Source organism: Polyodon spathula, chromosome 47, assembly GCF_017654505.1.
Source record: "Polyodon spathula isolate WHYD16114869_AA chromosome 47, ASM1765450v1, whole genome shotgun sequence".
NCBI lineage: Eukaryota > Metazoa > Chordata > Actinopteri > Acipenseriformes > Polyodontidae > Polyodon > Polyodon spathula.
This window is the reverse complement of record NC_054580.1, coordinates 2,413,776-2,437,756: the sequence shown is the minus strand read 5'-3', so window position 1 is coordinate 2,437,756 and position 23,981 is coordinate 2,413,776. Positions and strand designations below refer to the sequence as shown.

Here is a 23,981-nt window from a genome sequence, read left to right as displayed (position 1 = left end):
TGCAGCAAGCATGATAACTGAACAGCGTGTACTGATGAAGCACAACACAGACCGGGGAAGAGTCCAGACTGATCCTCACACACACACCGGGGGAAGAGTCCAGACTGATCCTCACACACACAGGGGGAGAGTCCAGACTGATCCTCACACACACACAGGGGGAGAGTCCAGACTGATCCTCACACACACAGGGGGAGAGTCCAGACTGATCCTCACACACACACAGGGGGAGAGTCCAGACTGATCCTCACACACACACCGGGGGAGAGTCCAGACTGATCCTCACACACACAGGGGGAGAGTCCAGACTGATCCTCACACACACAGAGGGAGAGTCCAGACTGATCCTCACACACACACACAGGGGGAGGGATGGGACGGGACAGGGTTTATATAATAGAATAGTCAAAGGGGAGTGTGTGTGTATCTGTGCTGGTCTCTGCCTGCGTGTGGAGAGTGGTTCCCAGTCTACACCAGTTTCAGCATGCTGCTGGACAGGCTGCAGGTGAGGCCGTGTCCGTCAGGCTCCACATTGAGCTTCTTCACAACCCCGTCCTGAACGAGCATAGCGTACCTGAGAAAGAGAGAGAGAGAGAGTCACCCAACGCAGGAGCACTGGAGAGGGGCTCACACACACACACTGGGACAGGAGGACGGAGACACACACAGGGGAGGGGCTCACACACACACACTGGGGAGGGGTTCATTTGTTTTTTTGTTTTTTTTATCTCACCTCTGAGATCTCTTGTTCCCCAAAACTTCCAGGAGGTGGTCGTTATCTAGCAGGAGATCCACCGCCTGAGAGAGAGACAGACAGAGACAGAGAGAGTCAGCTTTTTCTCAATATTAAATTGAAAGGTAATTCCATTTTTATTTTTTTCACGTTTCCATTTCAGTTTGACTCCGTGACGCTCACCTGAGTGAACGCACCTGTAGGGTCGGCCAGCATTCTCACCTGAGAGAGAGAGAGAGAGAGAGAGAGAGAGAGAGAGAGAGAGGAGACAGACTTGCATCAGTATGTGAAGCAACGGTCCAGACTGTGATCCTCACACACACACTCATCCCCACCCCAGGCCTTGACTCATATCCAGATATGAGTTTCCTCAAACACAAGTCACGACCAGGGGAAGAAGAACGCAACCTCTACCAAGGAGAGGGGTCCAAAAGATCGACGGACTGTCACGTCCACTCCACATCACATGGGCAGCGCCGAAGGGTAAATGAAGAGAAGGGTCGTGACCTTTGGACTAAGTTGGTTGAGTGACCCTGAACTGTCCTACAAGCCTGTGTGTGTCGTCGTACCTCCCACACACCACTCCGGGCACGGGATGTCTTGGGTGTGAACCACTCCAAAGGGCGAAGTGTGACAACCTGTGTCCAAAAAAAATAGAGTGGAGACTCTAGAGGGTTGAACTCGCAGGTGTTTTGTTGAAGGGTCCACATGCAATAGAAACACATGGATCGTCCTTAGGTGTGCGGAACTCTCTCTCTGTGAGTCTCTGTCTCCTCGCAGGAAGGAAGGGTCAGACGTATAATTTAACTTTCCATTCATTAAGGTAAAAAAATAAAAAAAAGTACGAAAGGTAAGGTAAAAGTTTTTGGTTCACTGAGAGCACTCCGAGTGTGGACATCACTTGCGTCGGACATCCAGCCCGGTCCCGCGACAGTACAGGAAGGTGGTTGTCTGCTAGAGAGAGAGAGAGAGAGAGAGAGAGAGAGAGGAGAGAGAGGACAGTGGCTGGACGTAGTCACTAGTGAACGATTCGTTGTCTGAGACCCTGAGCTTGTTAGCTAGACACACTGGGGGCTGATCAAGCTGCTAGCAGTGAAACCTGGACTGGATCACACTGCTGTGCAACGGGATTCCTCTTGTGAATACACACACACTCTCAAACCCATTTTAATGCAGTCCCTTTAAACAAAACAGTCCATCATTAATATGTGACCTTACAATGCACCACACAATCAACTCATCTCCCTACCCCCCCGCCCCCCCATGCACTGTGCTGCCCCCGTACTGTGACCAGCGTGCCTGCCCCCCGCCCCGCTCACCTTCCCCTCCGCGCCGTGCTCCTTCCCCCAGGCTGACATGACGAACACGTCGTTGACAGAGACGCAGGCGATCTCCTCAATCCCCTTCGCCTTCATCTCCACAGCCTGGCTCACAAACCCAGGCAGGTGAGTCTGAAACCAAACAGCAGCCTCACAGTTACACTGCAACACACCGCACTGCACTGTGGAATTGATGTGCAATTGATTTTGAATTGAGGTGTAATTGGGGTATAATTGATTTTGAATTGAGGTGCAATTGATTTTGAATCTGTGTAATTGAGTGCTGTGGGGGCGTCTCTCTCTCACCTTGGTGCAGCCCGGGGTGAAGGCTCCAGGCACAGCGAACAGGATCCCCTTCTTCCCCTTGAACAGCTCAGCCATGGACAGCTTGGTATCGGGGTTCCCCTCGTACACCTCCACTGAGGGGAGCTTCTCTCCGACCTGCAACCCAGCGGAGTTAACCCCTTACTGACACACACACCCCTCCACTGAGGGGAGCTTCTCTCCGACCTGCAACCCAGCGGAGTTAACCCCTTACTGACACACACACCCCTCCACTGAGGGGAGCTTCACAGACCTGCAACCCAGCGGAGTTAACCCCTTACTGACACACACACCCCTCCACTGAGGGGAGCTTCACAGACCTGCAACCCAGCGGAGTTAACCCCTTACTGACACACACACCCCTCCACTGAGGGGAGCTTCACAGACCTGCAACCCAGCGGAGTTAACCCCTTACTGACACACACACCCCTCCACTGAGGGGAGCTTCACAGACCTGCAACCCAGCGGAGTTAACCCCTTACTGACACACACACCCCTCCACTGAGGGGAGCTTCACAGACCTGCAACCCAGCGGAGTTAACCCCTTACTGACACACACACCCCTCCACTGAGGGGAGCTTCACAGACCTGCAACCCAGCGGAGTTAACCCCTTACTGACACACACACCCCCTCCACTGAGGGGAGCTTCTGACAGACCTGCAACCCAGCGGAGTTAACCCCTTACTGACACACACACCCCCTCCACTGAGGGGAGCTTCACAGACCTGCAACCCAGCGGAGTTAACCCCTTACTGACACACACACCCCTCCACTGAGGGGAGCTTCACAGACCTGCAACCCAGCGGAGTTAACCCCTTACTGACACACACACACAATGATGTTCGCTGCTTCTGTCTGATCTGCAATGCTCTTGTATTAGAAGTTCTCTCTACAAATTTAGAATCTTGGTTATTTTTTTTTGTTTACAAATGAAACACTTTTCACAACCTGTACTGCAAGACTGTCCGAATTTATTTATTTATTTAAAAAATAAACACAAACAAACACAAACGTTACTATAATGAAAAAGATCCGGGAGTCCTCCTGGTCGTGCTCAGTTATGGGCCGGACTGGAGTCTCGCTAGAGCCGGCTGCTGTATTTATTATTATTATTATTATTATTATTATTATTATTATTTTTTGTCTGGGCCTGAGCGTTCACATGTGAAATATAACTTATTTGTGTTCGTTGGTTTTTGCAAAGGATATTATTTGTTCTAGGCCCTAACGGGTGGACGAGTCACAACCTAGAGCGTTCATCTAACCGGACGACATAAAATAATAAGAATCAAATAGTATCGGTTGCAGGGTATGTAAAATACACAGAAACTATTTTGATGTGTCTTGCTTTTTATAATTATTTCAAAATTCAATGCACAACAGACAAAAAAAAAAAAAAAAAAAAACATTTCCTAGGTTCGGGTCGGGACGGGCTCGGGTCGGCGGGACGGATCCCGACCAGACGGGTGGGACGGGACGGGCGGAGACGGAGTCGGGACCCACGGGAAGGGTCGGGACGGCCCAGCCTGGACCGGGTGGACGGGTTAGCCCCACGGGACCGGTCGGGACTCAGCCGGGTCGGGTTCACTGCCCAGCCAGGGTTCTTGTCCTAGGACGGCCCTGCCCTGCCCTGCCCTGCTCTGCCCAGCTCTGCCCAGCTCTGCCCTGCCCAGCTCTGCCCAGCTCTGCCCTGCCCAGCTCTGCCCAGCTTCTATTTCTCTATGAGGGAGATGCACAGCTCGACAGATTCAGGGTCTGGAAAGCAGCTCAGACGATCAAGGCGTTTCTGTGATTAATGCAGCGGTCGCCGCGGCTGCGCTGGCGCAGGATAGTAAATAACGCGTTTATTCCGCAGAGAAAGCTCATTCCGGGTCTCTGACTTACCTGGATGGGCATGATAGCGGCTGTGTGGACGAACCTGGACAAGAACCGTGGACGAACCTGGACAAGAACCGTGGACGAACCTGGACAAGAAGCGTGTCCTTCCTTTAGCGAGCAGTGCGAAAGCCACGGTGCCCCGCGTTTAAATACCCGAGCCCCGGAGGAGAGGGAGGGCAGACCCGGACCGGGAGGAGAGGGAGGAGTTCGTGTCTGAAGCCGGGGACCGGCAGGCAGTGGCGCAGTTCAATGGGGAAACTGACTCCATTTGGGCTCCACGCCGGGGCTCCGGCTTCTGATCTGCGGCGGCGCTGGAGCCGCAATGGCGGACACGTGGACTCAGTTTCCAAGGCTTGTTTGGCCACGGCCGCCCCGCCCCCCGTTACTATGGGGACGGAGAGAGGGGCGTGCTCTCGGCTCTGGGCCCCGCCCCGTTACTATGGGGACGGAGAGAGGGGCGTGTCCTCGCAAGCCGTGTTTCTCAATAGGAAACCGGCTCCGCGCTTCACAGATTTCCCATTGCGTCACTCTGCTTGCTGTACAGACTCTATTTGCAGATGCAATAAAAGGCTGCCTTTATCTGCACTCGTTAAACAGGTTTTGCTCACAGAGATATGATACAACAAAACACTAAAAAACACCTTTTAAGATTCGAACCCAACCCCCCCCCCCCTTCCAAAACATGAATGTACATGCACCTGTGCTTTACCAGACCTGTCTGTGCTTTACAATGCTTCCCAATGCTTCACCAGACCTGTCTGTGCTTTACAATGCTTCCCTGTGCTTTACAATGCTTCCCTATGCTTTACCAGACCTGTCTGTGCTTTACAATGCTTCCCTGTGCTTTACAATGCTTCCCTATGCTTTACCAGACCTGTCTGTGCTTTACAATGCTTCCCTATGCTTTACCAGACCTCTCTGTGCTTTGCAATGCTTCCCTATGCTTTACCAGACCTCTCTGTGCTTTACAATGCTTCTCTGTGCTTTACCAGACCTCTCTGTGCTTTACAATGCTTGCCTATGCTTTACCAGACCTCTCTGTGCTTTACAATGCTTCCCTATGCTTTACCAGACCTCTCTGTGCTTTACAATGCTTCCCAATGCTTCACCAGACCTGTCTGTGCTTTACAATGCTTCCCTGTGCTTTACAATGCTTCCCTATGCTTTACCAGACCTGTCTGTGCTTTACAATGCTTCCCTGTGCTTTACAATGCTTCCCTATGCTTTACCAGACCTGTCTGTGCTTTACAATGCTTCCCTATGCTTTACCAGACCTCTCTGTGCTTTGCAATGCTTCCCTATGCTTTACCAGACCTCTCTGTGCTTTACAATGCTTCCCTGTGCTTTACCAGACCTCTCTGTGCTTTACAATGCTTCCCTATGCTTTACCAGACCTCTCTGTGCTTTACAATGCTTCCCTATGCTTTACCAGACCTCTCTGTGCTTTACAATGCTTCCCTGCTTTACCATGCCTCTCTGTGCTTTACCAGACCTGTCTGTGCTTTACAAGGCTTCCCTGTGCTTTACAATGCTTCCCTATGCTTTACCAGACCTGTCTGTGCTTTACAATGCTTCCCTATGCTTTACCAGACCTCTCTGTGCTTTACAATGCTTCCCTATGCTTTACCAGACCTCTCTGTGCTTTACAATGCTTCCCTATGCTTTACCAGACCTCTCTGTGCTTTACAATGCTTCCCTATGCTTTACCAGACCTCTCTGTGCTTTACAATGCTTCCCTGTGCTTTACCAGACCTCTCTGTGCTTTACAATGCTTCCCTGTGCTTTACCATGTGTGTTTATGATCACTTCGCTGTGTTTTTAAGCTTGTTTTACACACGGCAGAAATCATATTAACACAGGGCGTTCAAAACTTCAACAGCAATGAATGAAAGCACAGGGCTGTCGCAGGGAACGGTTTGTTTGACTCTGAAACAAAGTGCTGAGTCGCTGTGACTTGAATCTGGAATCCACCGGAGTTCCGTAAATTGAAACGCTTCCTCTCCCCCCCCCTGCCCCCCTCCCTCCTTCTGGTAAATGGACCCCACGCAACACCGGTGTGACGCTAAGGCTCAGGTTACTCTCTCCAGACTTCCTCATAGGGTACGATTAGGAAAGGGCTTTGCCAACTTCTCCGGGAATTCCGGGACCCTTTGAATAATTATATATATATTAAACTCTCCCCTAATCATCCAGAGCAGAAATGAATGGGTTGTTTACAAGCTCAGCAAGCGGAATGGGTTGAAAGGTCTGATCTTTCTTTAGCGGCTGTTCTCGGAGGGGTTCGGTGATTCTCATTTGAAATCGCGTTTATTGAGCTCAGTTCAGTAATTTTTTTACTGGACTTTCTAACTGCGTTTATCTGTAATGTGATATAGTGTAATGTGATATAGTGTAATGTGATATAGTGTATTGTGATATAGTGTAATGTGATATAGTGTAATGTGATATAGTGTATTGTGATATAGTGTATTGTGATATAGTGTATTGTGATATAGTGTAATGTGATATAGTGTAATGTGATATAGTGTATTGTGATATAGTGTAATGTGATATAGTGTAACAACTGTAGCTCATCCTGGAAGGCCGGCTGCTAATAATAATAATAATAATAATAATAATAATAATAAGAAAAATAACGTTCACGTCTTTTCTTCTATATTCTTCTTCTTCTTCTTCTTTCCTCCCTCCTCTCTCTCCTCTCTCTCTCTCTCTCTCTCCTCCCTCTCTCTCTCTCTCTCTCTCTCCCTCTCTCTCTCTCTCTCCCTCTCTCTCCTCTCCCTCTCTCTCTCCCTCTCTCTCTCTCCTCTCTCTCTCTTCTCCCTCTCTCTCTCTCCTCTCTCCTCCCCCCTCTCCCCTCTCTCCCCCTCTCCTCTCTCTCTCCGTTTAAGACTCTCTCAAATTCAAATTCAAACAATGCTGATTATTGGCATGACAAAATGAAATCGAGTTTTGCCAAAGCAATTGAGCAATACACATTATTACAAAACAGTCCGGACAATACAATACAGCACCGCCCCCCCCAGCCCCCACCCCCTCTATATTTACAGAGGACATGGGAGGAGGGGGGGGGCACTCTGATATTGCATTTAACATTTCTACCTGCTCCACACAGCCCCGCCCCACTGAGACACACGCAGCGAATCAGCGAGCCGTACCGCTCTGACTGACGGACACGATCCTCGCAAGTGCGCAAAGGGGTCCGGAACTGTGTTTAGTGCGCTGCGGACAGCCGCTGTTTCAGCGGGGGCTCGTCTCGGTGCTGCACGTTTCTCCACGCCCACGCCCACGCGTGTTGAACGGTGCTTCCTGTCAGTGCACAGAGAGAGAGAGAGAGAGAGAGAGAGAGAGAGAGAGAGAGAGAGAGAGAGAGTCCAAAGCGTGTGCTTCAGAGCAAAGCAAGCTCGGTTTAAAACGCAGGAGCGATCTGCTCTCCTCTGCCAAGGGCGTGTAGTTCAGGAATGAAGCTGCTGACGCACAACATGCTCACGTCACACGTGAAAGGGGTCACGTGTGGATACCCGCTTCTCATCCAGGTAACGTGCAATGCTTTTTATTAATTAATGCATGCATTAATGTATTTATTTATTCATGTGTTTATGCCATTGCAGAGATGGGAATGAGACTCCCGCTGCACAGCAGTGTGATCCAGTCCTGCTTTCACTAGGAGTTTAATAATCAGACTCCCGCTGCACAGCGGTGTGATCCAGTCCTGCTTTCACTAGGAGTTTAATAATCAGACTCCCGCTGCACAGCAGTGTGATCCAGTCCTGCTTTCACTAGGAGTTTAATAATCAGACTCCCGCTGCACAGCGGTGTGATCCAGTCCTGCTTTCACTAGGAGTTTAATAATCAGACTCCCGCTGCACAGCGGTGTGATCCAGTCCTGCTTTCACTAGGAGTTTAATAATCAGACTCCCGCTGCACAGCAGTGTGATCCAGTCCTGCTTTCACTAGGAGTTTAATAATCAGACTCCCGCTGCACAGCGGTGTGATCCAGTCCTGCTTTCACTAGGAGTTTAATAATCAGACTCCCGCTGCACAGCAGTTGTGATCCAGTCCTGCTTTCACTAGGAGTTTAATAATCAGACTCCCGCTGCACAGCAGTGTGATCCAGTCCTGCTTTCACTAGGAGTTTAATAATCAGACTCCCGCTGCACAGCAGTGTGATCCAGTCCTGCTTTCACTAGGAGTTTAATAATCAGACTCCCGCTGCACAGCAGTGTGATCCAGTCCTGCTTTCACTAGGAGTTTAATAATAAGACACACTGGGGGCTGATCAAGCTGGTAGCAGTAAAACCTGGACTGGATCACACTGCTGTGCAATAGGAGTCTGATTCCCAGCCCTGTATTAAATGCTATTGCGTTGTTTTTCAAGGGTTATTACTGAAGGTTATTAATTTATTTTTTCCTTTGTTTCTGTTGCTAGGCAACGGAAGTGAAGCTGAATGATGTTGATTTCAACGCTGAGTTCGTGGCGCGGATGATTCCCAAAATGGAGTGGAGCGCGCTGGTGGGGGCGGCCGACAGCGTGAGTGTGTTAATTAATTCATGAGTTAATTAAGTTTGACGCAGTGTTAGCTCCAGTTGTTTACTGCTTGTAACATTGATTAGCATTACGGACTGTTTGAGCCAAAGTGTATGTGTGTTTGTAGAGCTGGGAACGAGACTCCCGCTGCACAGCAGTGTGATCCAGTCCTCCTAAATGACGATGGCTCGAAACTAGTCAGGGACGGTCGCACACTACACTCCAGGAGAGAGAGACGAGAGAAGAGTAGATCCAGCAGTAGAGAGAGACGAGGAGAGGAGATAGAACCATTAGACAGGACAGAAAGAGAGGAGTCAACCCCCGTGGACTTACTGGAAAGGTTTCTAGACTAAAGTCTGATGCTCTTGTTGCTATCCTGAAGGAAGGACGCGTTTCACGTAGTGCAGGACGAACTCCATGCTTGGACGGTGTCACTCGACCCTTCCGTCAGACTACGAGAACAACGAGGACTTCCTGCGCAAAGTGCATCACGTCCTGCTGGAGGTACGAACCTGCAAGCGAGCACTGACACAGCAGAGCTGGGAACGAGACTCCCGCTGCACAGCAGAGTGATCCAGCCCTGCTTTCACTAGGAGTTTAATAATCAGACTCCCGCTGCACAGCAGTGTGATCCAGTCCTGCTTTCACTAGGAGTTTAATAATCAGACTCCCGCTGCACAGCAGTGTGATCCAGTCCTGCTTTCACTAGGAGTTTAATAATCAGACTCCCGCTGCACAGCGGTGTGATCCAGTCCTGCTTTCACTAGGAGTTTAATAATCAGACTCCCGCTGCACAGCAGTGTGATCCAGTCCTGGTTTCACTAGGAGTTTAATAATAAGACACACCTGAGCTTGTTAGCTAGATTCACTGGGGCTGATCAAGCTGGTAGCAGTGAAACCTGGACTAGATCACACTGCTGTGCAATAGGGGTCTGATTCCCAGCCCTGTGCAATGCAATACAATAGATGCAACAGCAAAATAAACTGAGAGAAAGTTCAGCCCTCGCGTTCGTGGTACTGTGGGAGCCCCTGTAACCCCCTCCCCCTCCCCCCCCCTCTCTCTCCTGCAGGTGGAGGTGCTGGAGGGGACCCTGAAGTGCCCAGAATCGGGGCGCGAGTTCCCCGTCTCCAAGGGGGTCCCCAACATGCTGCTTAACGAGGACGAGACTTAAGACACCCTAGAGGTTACCCAAAGGGTTGTACGGAAGATTACATCGCTTGCTCTAATTTGTGGGGCCCTCTCACTCTTTTTATTGTACCCCTCACTCTATACTCATCCCGACACAGAGTCACACCACTACACATACAGTACACTCGACAACACACTTTCAGTACACTACAGATGAACGGGAAGAGGGGTGGGTCAGGACCCACCATAACAATATGTTAAGTAGAATTTTTGATGTCCGAGGTGGTGTAAGGGAGACGACGGTGGTCTTGTCCAGAGGCCTTCGTTCCCTCTACTAAGAACAAAGAAACACAACACGAGTACCAAATTACTTTATGTACTTATTATCAACTTACTCACTGTGAAAACATCACATTCTGGTTTTCTTTGTGTTTGTGCTCAGTGTTTAAATAAATAAATAAGATTTGAATGAGTACACTTTGTGTGTGTGTGTGAGGTGTGTATTATGGGATGCCGATCCCCCAGGGTGATCCACAAGCCCTGTTTAAATGAAACGGGTTGATTATGGTCAAGGTCATACTCTTGGAGTCCTCTCTCAGCTGGCTGCAGGAGCTGGTTTAGAAGTGAGCGTTTTATAAATCGTGGATTTGATTGCAGACAAAACATCCCCCGATTCATCAAACTCCAGCTTCGAAAGCCACTCCTGCAACGCAGATTATTATTATTATTATTATTATTATTATTATTGAGTCATTCATGAGTCATTTGCAGAGACCAGGAGGGTGAACTCTGCTTCATCCAACCAACTGCTGCTGCAGAGTCCAGGGGGGTTTGTTTTGCGTCTCGTCTGAAGGACGGAAGATGTTTCTCGTGTTCGTCTACTGGCTCTTGCTCAGTATCAGACACACACACACAACACACACACACGCACGCACACACACACACACATCCTGTGACGACGAACGACGTCTCAGAGAAGGTGTCCTGGCCATGCTCTCGTCCGAACATGGACTGCTGCTGCTGCTCAGAGTCACACACACACACACCCGACACACGAGCACCCACCACACACACACACCACACCACACACCACACACACACACATCTGTCAGTGGCTGCTGCAGAGTCTCTTCCAATAGGACCGCGTTCGTTTTGCGTCTCGTCCAAAGGACTCTATTCTTGTGTCGTGTGCAGTTCTGCCGTGGCGTGACTTAGTTGTGGTGGGTCCCTCAGTCACTTTGAGTGCGTGTCTTTCTGGAAGATCCCTCTACTCGACGCTACAGAAATGTTTCTTTTTTTATTAATCGTGTTAATCTCGTGTGGACTGCACGATGATGATCATTATTATTATTATTATTATCAGCTGTAATAAGTGTCCCTCAATTACTTTTATTGAAAAAAAATTCTAACAATAAATAAAAATCTTACATTATTTGCTTAAAATTCTTTTTGATCTAACAATAAATAAAAATCTTATATTATTTGCTTAAAATTCTTTTTGATGACTCGTGAATCCAAAGTGTCAATCAGCGAGCTCCACTCGACGGGGTTCGAAGGTGAAAGTGCGCGGTGGGTCGGATATATTGCTCCAGCACACGACCCTTCAGTTCACAGGAAAACACTCGGGCTTTGTCATGAATATATTAACATTCGAGGCAAGGACGGCCACTCGGGACAAGAGTCTGCCTGCGGGCACATACTAGCAATAAATATTACGTGTTAGTCGTGTGCAGTAGCAGGCTTAATGTTCCATATATGTTCACTCGACTTCTCACGCACAAGCACACACACACGCACACGTACCCGCACGAGTGTGTCTGCTAGTTGGTTATTTTCGACGCGCGAAGCCATCGGTGTCGAATGTGTCGTGCGTGGAAGAGGATAAGTCTCATGTGTTACTAAATAATGGTACTGTGTGATGAAGATGGGAAGACTCTGAGGCCGCAGTGTGTGTGTGTGTCGCCGCACAGTGAGGTGCTGAGACTCTCGTGTTGAGGAGAGCGTGGTGACTCTCTCGTGTGCGTGATGTGGTGCGCGTGTGAGACTTCTTCTGTGTGTGCGTGTGTGTGGCGGACGGTGGTGAGACTTCTGTGTGTGAGGTGGTGCGTCGTGTCGAGTGGTGACTCTGTGTGTTGTGTTGTCCACGTCTAATGAGACTCTCTGTGTGTGTAAGGAGGTGTGTGTGTGTGAGACTTCTGTGTTTGCGTGAGTGGGTGGACCTGACGTTGAGTGACGCTCACGGTGTTTGACATGTAGTGTGTTCTCTAGAGGTGAAGCTGAGTTGAGACTTCTTGTGCGTGCGTGTGTACGTGGTGTGTGTCCGTACTGTAGAGACTCTCACACACACACACACACTGTCACTAACACTGGCTTTACCAGTTAACGATGAATTGATTATTTGTGTTATAGTATTATTATTATTATTATTATTATTATTATTATTATTATTATCAGCTGTAATAAGTGTCCCTCAATTACTTTTATTGAAAAAAAATTCTAACAATAAATAAAAATCTTACATTATTTGCTTAAAATTCTTTTTGATGACTCGTGAATCCAAAGTGTCAATCAGCGAGCTCCACTCGACGGGGTTCGAAGGTGAAAGTGCGCGGTGGGTCGGATATATTGCTCCAGCACACGACCCTTCAGTTCACAGGAAAACACTCGGGCTTTGTCATGAATATATTAACATTCGAGGCAAGGACGGCCACTCGGGACAAGAGTCTGCCTGCGGCGTTACACGCACACGCACGCACACACACACACACGCACACACACACACACGAGAGAACGTGCGTCGCACGTTTGTGTGTGCACAAGGCACTCTGAGTGCGTGCGTGGTGTGCTGTGTGTGTTGTTGTGCATCTGTGGTGAGCCTTTCGTGTGTACGTGCTCTGTGTGACTGTGGTGTGTGGTGGTGAGACTTCTGTGCGACTCTCTGTTGTGTGTGTGTCACTGTGTCGTGACACGGTGCGTGTTTCTCTGTGTGGACCTGTGTGAGTGCGTGTCGTGTGGTGAGACTCTCTGGTGGTGTGTCGTTGCGTGTAGCGTGTGTGCGTCGATGACTCTGTGTGTGTGTGTGTGGTCGCCGCACTCTGCGAGTGTGGTTCACACTCGTCTGTGTGGTCGTGCCTACAGTGGTCAGACTATCTGTGTGTGTCCCGTGTGTGTGACACAGTAACGTGATTGTGCTTATTCACGTGTATGAATAATCAATAATACGAGTTATATTGGATAATACTTATAAGTAAATTGCATTATTATTATTATTATTATTATTATTATTATTATTATTATTATTATTCTGCAGTATGATATCACATTAAAAAGAGAAAGTCAGGTGGATTTTTGTTTGGGGGGACCCCCACCCCTCCTCTTTCCCCGTTAGCAGTCTGGGGGACGGGGCCCCATTTTCCCTGGTTTGTCATTTCAATGTCTGTGTGGAAAAGTCTTTGTATTATTAGGATGCGTGGGGGGGGGGGGGGGTGGGGGGGGGGGGTGTGTCCCCTAGTCCATGACAGCCTCCAGCATCTCCAGGAAGAGCTTGTGCATGGGCACGCGCCCCTCCTCTTTGAGGCTGTGGAAGGTGCTCCGCGCGCGGCTGGCTGTCTGCCGGACCAGGGGCAGGGTCAGCAGCAGAGCGCCCGCGCGCAGGGGGGAGTCGGGGTGCCGGCCAGCCTCGTACCCCAACAGAGCCTCGTGCAGAGAGTCCTTCAGAGAGAGGACAGCGTCCACCTCCTCAATGTGCACCGAGTCTGAGAGACAGAGAGACAGAGAGACGGGGTTAGAGAGAGACGCACAAACACACACGCACGCACACAGCCTCCATCTCCTGGAAAACTCGGAGAACGTTCTCTATCTACACTACTCTCTCTCGTATCTCTCCTGTCTCAAACACGCTCTCACCTCACTCACCTCTATTCTCTGGAGGAGCTAAACGTGGATCTCAGAATTTTATTCTCTCTACTCTCTCTCTATTGCTCTCCAATCTCTCACCCACCTCTCTCTCTCTATCTCTCTCCCCCCCTCTTTTATTATTATTCTGCAGTATGAAAAAAAAAAAAAAAAAAAAAAAAAGGTGGATTTTTGTTTGGGGGGACCCCCACTCCCATTCTCTCTCCCTCTCTTTATCTTTATCCCCTCCTTCTTCGGGCTCTCTCCATCTCCTCTCCTCCCTCTTTATCCCCCCTTTCCCTCTGCCACCTCATACCATCAGCCCTACCTGAGTGGAGGGAGGGAGTCCCCTAGTCCATGACAGCCTCCAGCATCTCCAGGAAGAGCTCGCTCCCCCTCCCCTCCTCCTCCCTGCCTCTCTCCTCCCTATATACTTCCACTCTCTCTACTCTCTTTATTCCCATACCGCTAACTCTCAAATATATTTCCTACTCCTCTCCTCTATCTCCTCTCTCTCTCCTCTCTACATATTTCTACTGGTGGGGGGGGGGGTGGTGGGGAGGGGGGTGGGGGGGGGGGGAAGGAGAGAGAAGGTCACCAACCACTCCCGCTACCGAAACTCGTAGTGCTGAGGGATGGGACAGGTTCCCGATTAGCTCGCGGGCCATAAAACGCCCGCTACTCGTCGCATACTCACTCATTTTCTTCCCTTTCCCTCCCCATCACATTGCCCTCCCCATTTCGGCTTTTGCACTTTAGGCCACTCTTCCAGTTGATTTTCGAGAGAGAGAGAGGTAGAGAGAGTTGGTGAGACACAGAGCGAGAGGAGCGAGAGGGAGAGAGAGAGAGAGGGGGTGTGGAGAAGTTACCCTTAGGAGGAGACCGGGACGCTCTTCCATGGGTCCAGCTGCAGCGCCCGGTATTTGCGGGCCAGTTGGTTTATGAGCCCCGTTGAGATCGGTCAGGCCGGCTCTCTTGGACAGCTCCTCAGAGAGAGAGAGAGAGAGATCCTCTGCGAGGGACAGATCTCAGAGATCGGGTTAGGAGAGAGAGGAGAGACAGAGAGAGAAAGACATAGAGACCGAGCCAGGAAGACTGCAGAAAAGACATCTGATCAGAGAGAGACAGAGCACGGTCTGCCCCCCTCACACCAGGCCCTGTACAGAGGAAAAAAAAAATCAGCTTTCCCCTGAGCAGAACGAACTACTCCATGTCCAGCTTGCAGCGCCGGATTTGCGGGGCAGTTGGGTTATGGCCCCGTTGAGATCGGGGCAGGCAGGATCTCTGGGACAGATCCTCGTCCATCACGTAATCCTCTCGAACACAATCTCATCATCGACGGGACTTTATTTGAACGCCAGGACAGAACCAGAACATCGAGCCAGGGACGGCAGGAACGACATCTGACAGAGCGAGACACGCTGAGGGAATCTGGGGAGAGGGGAGAGAAAGAGAGAGGAGAGGAGAGAGAGAGAGAGAGAGGGGGGGTCAATACAGAGAGAGAGAGAGAGAGAGAGAGAGAGAGAGAGAGGAGAGAGAGGAGAGAGAGAGAGAGAGAGAGAGAGAGAAGAGAGAGAGAGGAGAGAAGAGAAGAGAAAGGAGAGTCTTCTCTCTCCTCTAGTCATCTTCGTACAGACGAAGAGAGAGAGAGAGAGAGAGAGAGAGAGAGAGAGAGAGTCAGTAAAGAGAGAGAGAGAGGAAAGTATTTCTTCTATCGCTCTCTCTATCTCTAGAGAGGAGAGGAGGAGAGGGAGAGAGAGGGAGAGAGCTCTATCTATCTCTCTATCTTCTGTCTGTCGACTTCCTCTCTCTTTCCTATAGAGAGAGAGAGAGGGAGTGTACCCGGGACATGCTTGGCCCAGCTGATGATGCTGACCAGCTCTCGGTCGGCCAGGTCACACAGGGTGCTCATGGTCTTCAGGGGGCTGTCCTGCAGCAAAGGGTCCGGCATGGCAAACAGGGGTTCCGGCTCGGAGTCCAGCAGAACCGAGACCACCTGGGAGCAGGGGGCTGGGGGGCAAAGAACACAGAGTCACTACAGAACCATTACAATATAGAGATATATACAATGAACACAGAGTCACTACCAGCAAAACCATTACAAAACCATTACAATATAGAGATATATATGTATAAACCCAGCTGCAGTGTGTGTGTGCGTGTGTGTGTTCTGCTCCTCACCTGTTTTGCTGCGGGGCTGTGAGGGGGGGGTGCTCTGGTACCCCTCCTGGTACCCCCGGCTCTCCTGCTCCGGTCTGCGCTTGTACTTCTGCCTGCCCCCTCGAACCCGGTCCAAACGCACCCCTGAGCGAGAGAGAGAGAGAGTTAACAGCAATGACAAGGTGTGTGGTAAGCGTGCTATAAGAGTGTCCTAAGCGTGTGCTAACTGTGTTGTAAGCGTGTGCGCTCACCTTCCTTCAGCATGCCCACATGAAGACACTTCATGAAGCGACAGGCCTGGCACGCCTTCCTGCGTCTCTTGGTGATCTCACACTCGCTGGAGGCAGGGCAGCTGTACTCGATGCTGCCTGGGGGGGGGGGGGGGGGGTGGGGGGAGGGGACACTGACAGTGCAATAAGAAAACAAGAAGACCACTCCACACAGTAATGAGACACACAACACGACCCCTCAAACCAACCCTCTCCCCCTCCCTCTACTGCTCCACAGTGATGAGACACACAACACAAAAGACATGTCCACAACAGGCTAAGACGGAAAAGAGAACCAAACAAAAAGCACGCGCGACCTCTGCCAGAAGCAGAGCGAGACCCCTCCTCCCGTCCCAAGCATGCTCCAGGAAAAGGCCAGAGAGAGGGAGCGCGAAGTTGCTCTAGAGAGGAAGCGCTAACAGAGACACTGCTTGAAACCTCTCCCCTCTCTCTCTTCTGCCTCCGCCTCCTTCTCCTCGTCCCCCTCGACTTTAGCTCCATCTTCTGACCCTCTCTTTCATGCTAACGCTCCACTCAGCCTCTCGAATCCTCTTCTCCGACGTAGCCATTCTCTCAGTAGCCAGACTCCCCGAGCCGAAAGGTCCTCTATCCTCTCCTCTCGTCCCCTCTTCCTAATCATCCTCTCTCCTCTCTCCTTCTTCACTCTATCCTATCTCTCTCCTCTCCTCTCCCCCTCTCTCCTCTCCCCTCCTCTCTCCTCTCCCCTCCTCTCCTCTCCTCTCCTCTCTCCTCTCTCTCCTCTCCCATCTCTCCTCTCTCTCTCTCTCCTGCAGCCTCACAGGAATGCCACCTCAATATGATAGCCCTGAGGAGTCCTCTCCTCTCCCTCTCCTCTCTCTCTCCTCTCACCCTGAATGGTGCGTTTGAAGAAAGCCTTGCATGCCTCACAGGATGCCACTCCATAGTGATAGCCCGAGGCCGTGTCCCCACACACCAGGCACAGTCTCCTGGGCAGGCTGGCCAGGGCCCGAGGGGGGGGGGAGCAGCGCTCCCGGGAGGGGCGGGGGGGCCCCGAGTCCGAGGAGCCCCCGGGGCTGTGCTGCTGGTGCCCCCCGCCGATGCTCTCAGGGCTGTCCGGCTCTGCCTTGATGTACAGATCAGAGCGACAGGGCTCCCTCGAGGAAGACATGATGAGAGGAGCTGAGAGAGAGACGGGGAGGGGAGGAGAGAGGGAGGGGGAGAGAAAGGGGAGGCAAGAGAGGAGAGATGGAGGGGGAGAGGGCTGCGAGGAAAGGGAGGAGTAGAGGGAGGGGCTCAAGGGAGAGAGGGACAGGGAGGGGGGAGAGAGGGGAGAGGGGAGAGAGGAGGGAGATCCCCATGGTTTTCTGGGGTACATTTACACTCGATGCCCCCCTTTATATAAATTCAAGAAAAGTCCCGCTGCATGGGACAGATTGTTAAAGTCGACAGAGACGGGTTGGTGTAACAGAAAAAGCATTGTAAAGCAAAGAGAGGTCTGATAAAGCACAGAGAGGTCTGGTAAAGAACAGAGAGGTCTGGTAAAGCACAGGGAAGCATTGTAAAGCACAGAGAGGGCTGGTAAAGCACAAGGAAGCATTGTCGTGTTCTCCGTGGTCTGGTAAAGCACAGGGGAAGCATTGTAAAGCACAGAGAGGTCTGGTAAAGCATAGGGAAGCATTGTAAAGCACAGAGAGGTCTGGTAAAGCATAGGGAAGCATTGTAAAGCACAGAGAGGTCTGGTAAAGCACAGGGAAGCATTGTAAAGCACAGAGAGGTCTGGTAAAGCATAGGGAAGCATTGTAAAAGCACAGAGAGGTCTGATAAAGCATAGGGAAGCATTGTAAAGCACAGAGAGGTCTGGTAAAGCATTAGGGAAGCATTGTAAAGCACAGAGAGGTCTGGTAAAGCATAGGGAAGCATTGTAAAGCACAGAGAGGTCTGGTAAAGCATAGGAAAGCATTGTAAAGCACAGAGAGGTGTCTGGTAAAGCATAGGGAAGCATTGTAAAGCACAGAGAGGTCTGGTAAAGCATAGGGAAGCATTGTAAAAGCACAGAGAGGTCTGGTAAAGCATAGGGAAGCATTGTAAAGCACAGAGAGGTCTGGTAAAGCACATAGGGGAGCATTGTAAAGCACAGAGAGGTCTGGTAAAGCATAGGGAAGCATTGTAAAGCACAGAGAGGTCTGGTAAAGCATAGGGAAGCATTGTAAAGCACAGAGAGGTCTGGTAAAGCACAGGGAAGCATTGTAAAGCACAGAGAGGTCTGGTAAAAAACAGGGAAGCATTGTAAAGCACAGAGAGGTCTGGTAAAGCATAGGTAGTGGTAAAGCACAGGGAAGCATTGTAAAGCACAGGGAAGCATTGTAAAGCACAGGGAGGCATTGTAAAGCACAGAGCTGTGTAATTGAAGAGACACAGTATCAATATACCACAGTAACACTGAATAATAATAATAATAATAATAATAATAATAATAATCCTCAAATAATCTACAGACAGAATTTGTATTTCTATCCTACAAGTGAGCATTGTTATTTCGTCCAGCATTCAGCGCTTGAATCGATTCAGGGATTTAAAATAAATAAATAAATAAATCCCACTACACGGCACGGCACGGCACGGCACGGCACGGCACGGCACGGCACGGCATGGCACGGCACGGCACGGCACGGCACGGCACGGCACGGCACGGCACGGCACGGCACGGCACGGCACGGCACGGCACGGCGCTTTCAGAGCGGTTGCCTCCAGGGTCACACAGCGGCCAGGGCGGGTCAGCGCCCCCTGGCGGGCCGCCGGCGGGACTGACACTCACAGCACAGAAAGCAGTTGCCATGTTTTCTGCAAGATCGATCACGTTTTCAAGAAAGTATTATTCTCTTTACCAAAATCAATCAATCAATCAATCAATAAGGAGTTATATACTGAGTCAGGGTTAGCTTACCATGTCAAAAAATAAACAAATAACACCTACACACACAGAGAGAGAGAGAGAGAGAGAGATACAAGGTAAAGTTTGTATTGCAAAACAAACTGCATATCACGTTTTCAGAGAGAGTTGCTTTTTTTTTTCCAAATTAATACACGTTTCAGCTCTGCTGCTTTGCGGTGCGGCGCAGCTTTGAAAAAAGAAATACGAGCTGAGAATTTGCTTCGAGAAATATAATGCTGGATCCGCAATTCGGTGAAGAAACGCAGACAGCGATTAACTGCACGAAAGTTAAACATACTGCTTCGTTATCATTATTATTATTATTATTATTATTATTATTATTATTGTATCTGTCTCGATTGACAAACACACAACGAGGAACGACCAAAGTACAGAACTGCAGAAGAGAGAGAGAGACTGACCCGTTTCAATAACCGCCTCAGACTCCCGAAGCCGAGCCCGCGGTCTGCAAGCCCCCGGGGGTCCGGTTCCGAAGTCAGTGCGGTTCTGTTCTCCTGCCTCACGCTGTTATTGCGCCGCTTCGACACACTTCGGAAAAGAGCCGAGCGGAGACTGAACTGCGATCCGGAGCGCCAGAAACCGGGCTCTTTAATATTCATGAGCGACGACGACGACGGCGAGGGAGGGGCGTGTCTGGAGGAGTCCCGCTTTCCAATCGGTCGGGCTCATTAATATTAAGCGACGCGGGGTGTTGAATATTCATGAGTAGGGAGGGGTCGAGCGCGACCGACAGGCGGCGAGGGAGGGGCGTGTCTGGAGGAGTCCCGCTCATTAATATTAAGTGTTATGGTATTAAATATTCATGAGTAGGGAGGGGTCGAGCGCGACCGACAGGCGGCGAGGGAGGGGCGTGTCTGGAGGAGTCCCGCTCATTAATATTAAGTGTTATGGTATTAAATATTCATGAGTAGGGAGGGGTCGAGCGCGACCGACAGGCGGCGAGTTCAAACAGACGGGCCGAGACGGGCCACTTGTATTTGTTCCTATTTATAGCGGGGGCCGTTTGAGGTTTTTTTAGGGTGTAAAGCCTCTGCTGTCGTGGGACGTTATCGCAGAGGAATGAGCCCCCCCGGGACGCGTGACAGCTGACAGCGGGGAGTCAAAGGGCTTCACTGACGGATAAGCGACCGCAGCGACACAGGGGAGACACAGCGACTGCATCGGGACTGTCACTGAAACGAGGCGGAGATGACGCCGGCTCTCCAAAATCACTCGCTCGCCTCGTCTGATTTTAAACTTCATTGCACTGCGTACGGCTTAAAAACCCGCCTTCGCTTATTTATAATAATATTGCACCCCTTCAAAATAATAACAACAACAACAACAACAATAATAATAATAATAATAATAAAAACACAAATAAATGAAGTATTTTGTATTAAAAGGTAAAAGGTACTATGCTGACGCTTTTTTCAAATGATTGTCCCGGGACGTTTTTGACCCCCTCCTCCTTTCAATTGCGTTGCGCGTCCGGATCGCTTTACCAAACCAAACTGCAATATATTACCAAACAGCCCCTTCCCCCGCACACTCACCAGCAGAGTGACCCAGTCTGGGACACCCGTCCTCGGCACTGAACGAATCCGACCAGCCTTGATTGAACCGGCTGGAATAAACGCGGCGCTTCTGTACCGGCCGGGTACCCCTGTCCGCTGCGGCTAGCTTGCCGGTATTGCTGTGCAACCCCTCTTTCCTCCCTGATGAGATCCCCCCCCCCACCCCCTCTCTGCGGTTGATCTAGCTAGACGAGGCACGCTATCTCATCGCAGCTCTGGGTCTCCTCGCTGCTCATGCCTCTGAATTAAGCCTTGGCCCCGATGAGCGGTCCCGATCCGGGCCTCGGCTTCCTCTCTCTCCCTCTGTTTCTACAGCCACTGACTGCGCCGTGCAAGCCTCTGAGCTGCGTCACTGCGACCGGGTCCGCCCCTTTACTCGCTCAGCCACGCCAACCTGAGATATCACACCAAATACCTCTCTGTGCTTTGCAATGCCTCCATGTGCTTTACCAGCCCTCTCTGTGCTTTACAATGCTTCCCTGTGCTTTACCAGACCTCTCTGTGCTTTACAATGCTTCCCTATGCTTTACCAGACCTCTCTGTGCTTTACAATGCTTCCCTATGCTTTACCAGACCTCTCTGTGCTTTACAATGCTTCCCTATGCTTTACCAGACCTCTCTGTGCTTTACAATGCTTCCCTATGCTTTAACCAGACCTCTCTGTGCTTTGCAATGCCTCCATGTGCTTTACCAGACCTCTCTGTGCTTTACAATGCTTCCCTATGCTTTACCAGACCTCTCTGTGCTTTACAATGCTTCCCTATGCTTTACCAGACCTCTCTGTGCTTTACAATGCTTCCCTATGCTTTACCAGACCTCTCTGTGCTTTACAATGCTTCCCTATGCTTTACCAGACCTCTCTGTGCTTTACAATGCTTCCCTATGCTTTACCAGACCTCTCTGTGCTTTACAATGCTTCCCTATGCTTTCCCAGACCTCTCTGTGCTTTACAATGCTTCCCTGTGCTTTCCCAGTCCAGATCACACTTTGCTGTGCAGATTTCTATAGAGGGCGGAATCGTTCGTTTGCCTTAAATATCTCGGAAAACCAAACTGGCAGAAATATTCACCCGATTTAAAAGCCGGTACAGAATAGCAGCGGGAGCGCTGTTCTCTCTGGCAGTGCTGTTATCCGGATACAGCACGATCCAGGGCTTTAGAAGGCATGGAAAAAAGCGAGCGCGGCCCTTGTGATGGGACGGGCGCTGACGTCACCGGTACGTTTAAGCGCCCGGTAACTCACGGGGGGGCTTTGATCTGACTGTCCGGAGCTCAACAGTAACCCCCCCAGCATGCACAACCCCAAATACTATCAGGTGAGGTGAGCACAAGTCATGCAAAATGAATGAAAGCGAAGAGACGTCATCTAATTGAGAGGCATAGCTTAAAACAATACAGGTCTGGGGTTATTAAAATGAAGCTTTGAGAGAGAGGGAGGGAGAGAGGGAGAGGGAGGAGAGAGAGGAAGAGGGAGGGACAGGGAGAGAGAGGGAGGAGAGGAGGAGGAGGAGGAGGAGGAGGGATTGGAAGGAGTGAGGCGGATAGAAATGCATGGGAATTAACGCTTTCCGCGCCGGAAGGCTGCTCAGGAATCCTTGCTTCAAGGTCAAACCAAAACGCTCCACTGCAGCTGCGCAGAATGACGCCTCACGCGCACTCACTATTATTATTATTATTATTATTATTATTATTATTATTATTATTATTATTATTATTATACACGGCGAGTCATACAGCACGCTGATGCGTTACACGTGTATTATATAAACATCATGACATTACTGTAATAATATTATTAAAATCTGTGGATCAAACAACTAACATTGTATCAGTGAGCCTACAATACTAATAATAATAATAATAATAATAATAATAATAATAATAATAATAATAATTTCATGTCTATCAGATATAAAGCAATTATTATCAACAGACATAGTATTATTATTATTATTATTATTATTATTATTATTATTATTATTATTATTATTGTTGTTGTGTTGTTGTTGTTGTTGTGTTGTTGTCTCGCACACGCGGAGTGAAAGTTAATTTCTTTCCTTTCTGTGTCAATCTGGAGGACAGGCAGGGTCCGATGGGTTCAAAGTGGGGTCGAAACTACAAACACATGCAAACAAACACACAGAGACACACTCGAGAGACCGTGTTAATACAACACACGCAGGGAGAGGGGGAGAGAGAGAGGGGAGAGAGGAGAGAGAGGAGAGAGAGGGGGGAGAGGGAGAGAGAGAGAGGGAGAGACAGAGAGAGAGGGAGGAGAGAGAGAGAGAGAGGAGGAGAGAGGGGGAGAGAGAGAGGAGAGAGGGGGAGAGAGAGAGAGGAGAGAGAGGAGAGAGGGAGAGGAGAGGGGAGAGGAGGGGAGAGGGGAGAGGGAGTTCTAGCAGAAACATTAGCTATTGAATTTACACTGAAGACGCTGAGAAAGGCTCCCAGTGTAGGGTTCATTGCTGAGTTTCTCTTTCTACCAGCAATGCCACTGTGTGTCTCACAGATATGACTGCAGATAAAGACATATTTTTTCAAGTAGAAGCATGTTACAACTCACCTCTGCCCTCTTTCTGCACCCTCTTCCAAAGAAATTTCTGCTCCTGGTAAATATAAATATATATATATATATATATATACTTCTTTATTGGAAGCGCTTTCTCTCCCCCCTGCAATGAAACGAGATTGCAAAGGTGCACAGTGCTAAGACGAGCGAGCACGGGGGTCTCTGTGACTCCCCCCTGCAAACTCACACAGTGCCGAGCAGAACCAGAGCAGTGGACCGGGCGTGCTGAGGCTGTGCTGGGATTGTGGGGAGGGACTCTGGCTTTCACACATGTCCTTCTGTTAGCTGGCAAGGTCAGAGAGGTACGACACTTTAAAACTGCACCCCCCCCCCCCCCCCCCCCTCAAACTGTGCCAGGAATGAATTCCAGCTTAAGCAGTCTCTCTCTCTCTCTCTCTCTCTCTCTCTCTCTCTCTCTCTCTCTCTCCTTGTCTTTAATAAAACTCGAACACACAGCAGGTGTCTTTGTGAAGCAGCTCTGTCGTCTCTTCCTGCCATAAAGCTTCTGTAGTTCTGTAGTGCACTCTGACCTCGAGCTGTGGATTCTCTCTCTCTCTCTCTCTCTCTCTCTCTCTCTCTCTCTCTCTCTTTTGTAAAGGACTTCATCAGAATACCGCTGTCTATCTATCTGTCTATCTATCTGTCTATCGATCTCTGTGTGCCTGTCTATCTCCGTCTGTCTTTCTGTCT

General features: G+C 49.9%; 3 protein-coding genes across 4 annotated transcripts; 1 reads left to right on the top strand and 2 right to left on the bottom strand.

The window, feature by feature from the left end:
• Positions 1 to 181: 181 nt before the first annotated feature.
• On the bottom strand, positions 182 to 4,426 carry prdx5 (peroxiredoxin 5). Of its 2 annotated transcripts, none has more exons than XM_041238090.1 (6): positions 4,262 to 4,426; positions 2,359 to 2,493; positions 2,053 to 2,184; positions 917 to 955; positions 734 to 798; positions 182 to 574 (listed from the first exon to the last, which is right to left on the bottom strand). In XM_041238090.1, exons 1-6 carry the CDS (start codon positions 4,271 to 4,273, stop codon positions 469 to 471), a joined length of 489 nt encoding a protein of 162 aa, XP_041094024.1. In that variant the 5' UTR covers positions 4,274 to 4,426; the 3' UTR covers positions 182 to 468. The 2 variants fall into 2 exon arrangements, with proteins under 2 accessions (XP_041094024.1, XP_041094023.1); XM_041238089.1 differs by having other exon boundaries at positions 2,359 to 2,562; positions 4,262 to 4,350.
• Positions 4,427 to 7,150: 2,724 nt separating this feature from the next.
• On the top strand, positions 7,151 to 9,958 carry trmt112 (tRNA methyltransferase subunit 11-2). Its single transcript, XM_041238116.1, has 4 exons — positions 7,151 to 7,788; positions 8,682 to 8,795; positions 9,216 to 9,284; positions 9,851 to 9,958. Exons 1-4 carry the CDS (start codon positions 7,714 to 7,716, stop codon positions 9,950 to 9,952), a joined length of 360 nt encoding a protein of 119 aa, XP_041094050.1. The 5' UTR covers positions 7,151 to 7,713; the 3' UTR covers positions 9,953 to 9,958.
• A 3,424-nt stretch (positions 9,959 to 13,382) lies between these two features.
• esrra (estrogen-related receptor alpha) lies at positions 13,383 to 21,210 on the bottom strand. Its single transcript, XM_041238088.1, is given in 8 exon segments — positions 13,383 to 13,685; positions 14,991 to 15,122; positions 15,125 to 15,224; positions 15,605 to 15,813; positions 15,985 to 16,107; positions 16,215 to 16,331; positions 17,103 to 17,393; positions 20,703 to 21,210. Coding segments are annotated over 7 exon segments (1,230 nt in total). The 5' UTR covers positions 17,383 to 17,393; positions 20,703 to 21,210; the 3' UTR covers positions 13,383 to 13,416.
• Positions 21,211 to 23,981: the final 2,771 nt, after the last annotated feature.

What these genes read in the sequence shown, in the direction of transcription:
- trmt112 (XM_041238116.1), top strand. Translation starts at nt 7,714, where the DNA reads ATGAAGCTGCTGACGCACAACATGCTCACGTCACACGTGAAAGGGGTC. An exon ending in GATACCCGCTTCTCATCCAG is followed by an intron (nt 7,789 to 8,681) that starts GTAACGTGCAAT and finishes TTCTGTTGCTAG; the next exon opens with GCAACGGAAGTGAAGCTGAA. An exon ending in CCGACAGCGTGAGTGTGTTA is followed by an intron (nt 8,796 to 9,215) that starts ATTAATTCATGA and finishes GGACGGTGTCAC; the next exon opens with TCGACCCTTCCGTCAGACTA.
- prdx5 (XM_041238090.1), bottom strand. An exon ending in TCACCCCGGGCTGCACCAAG is followed by an intron (nt 2,185 to 2,358) that starts GTGAGAGAGAGA and finishes GTTTGGTTTCAG; the next exon opens with ACTCACCTGCCTGGGTTTGT. An exon ending in GGGAACAAGAGATCTCAGAG is followed by an intron (nt 575 to 733) that starts GTGAGATAAAAA and finishes TCTCTTTCTCAG; the next exon opens with GTACGCTATGCTCGTTCAGG.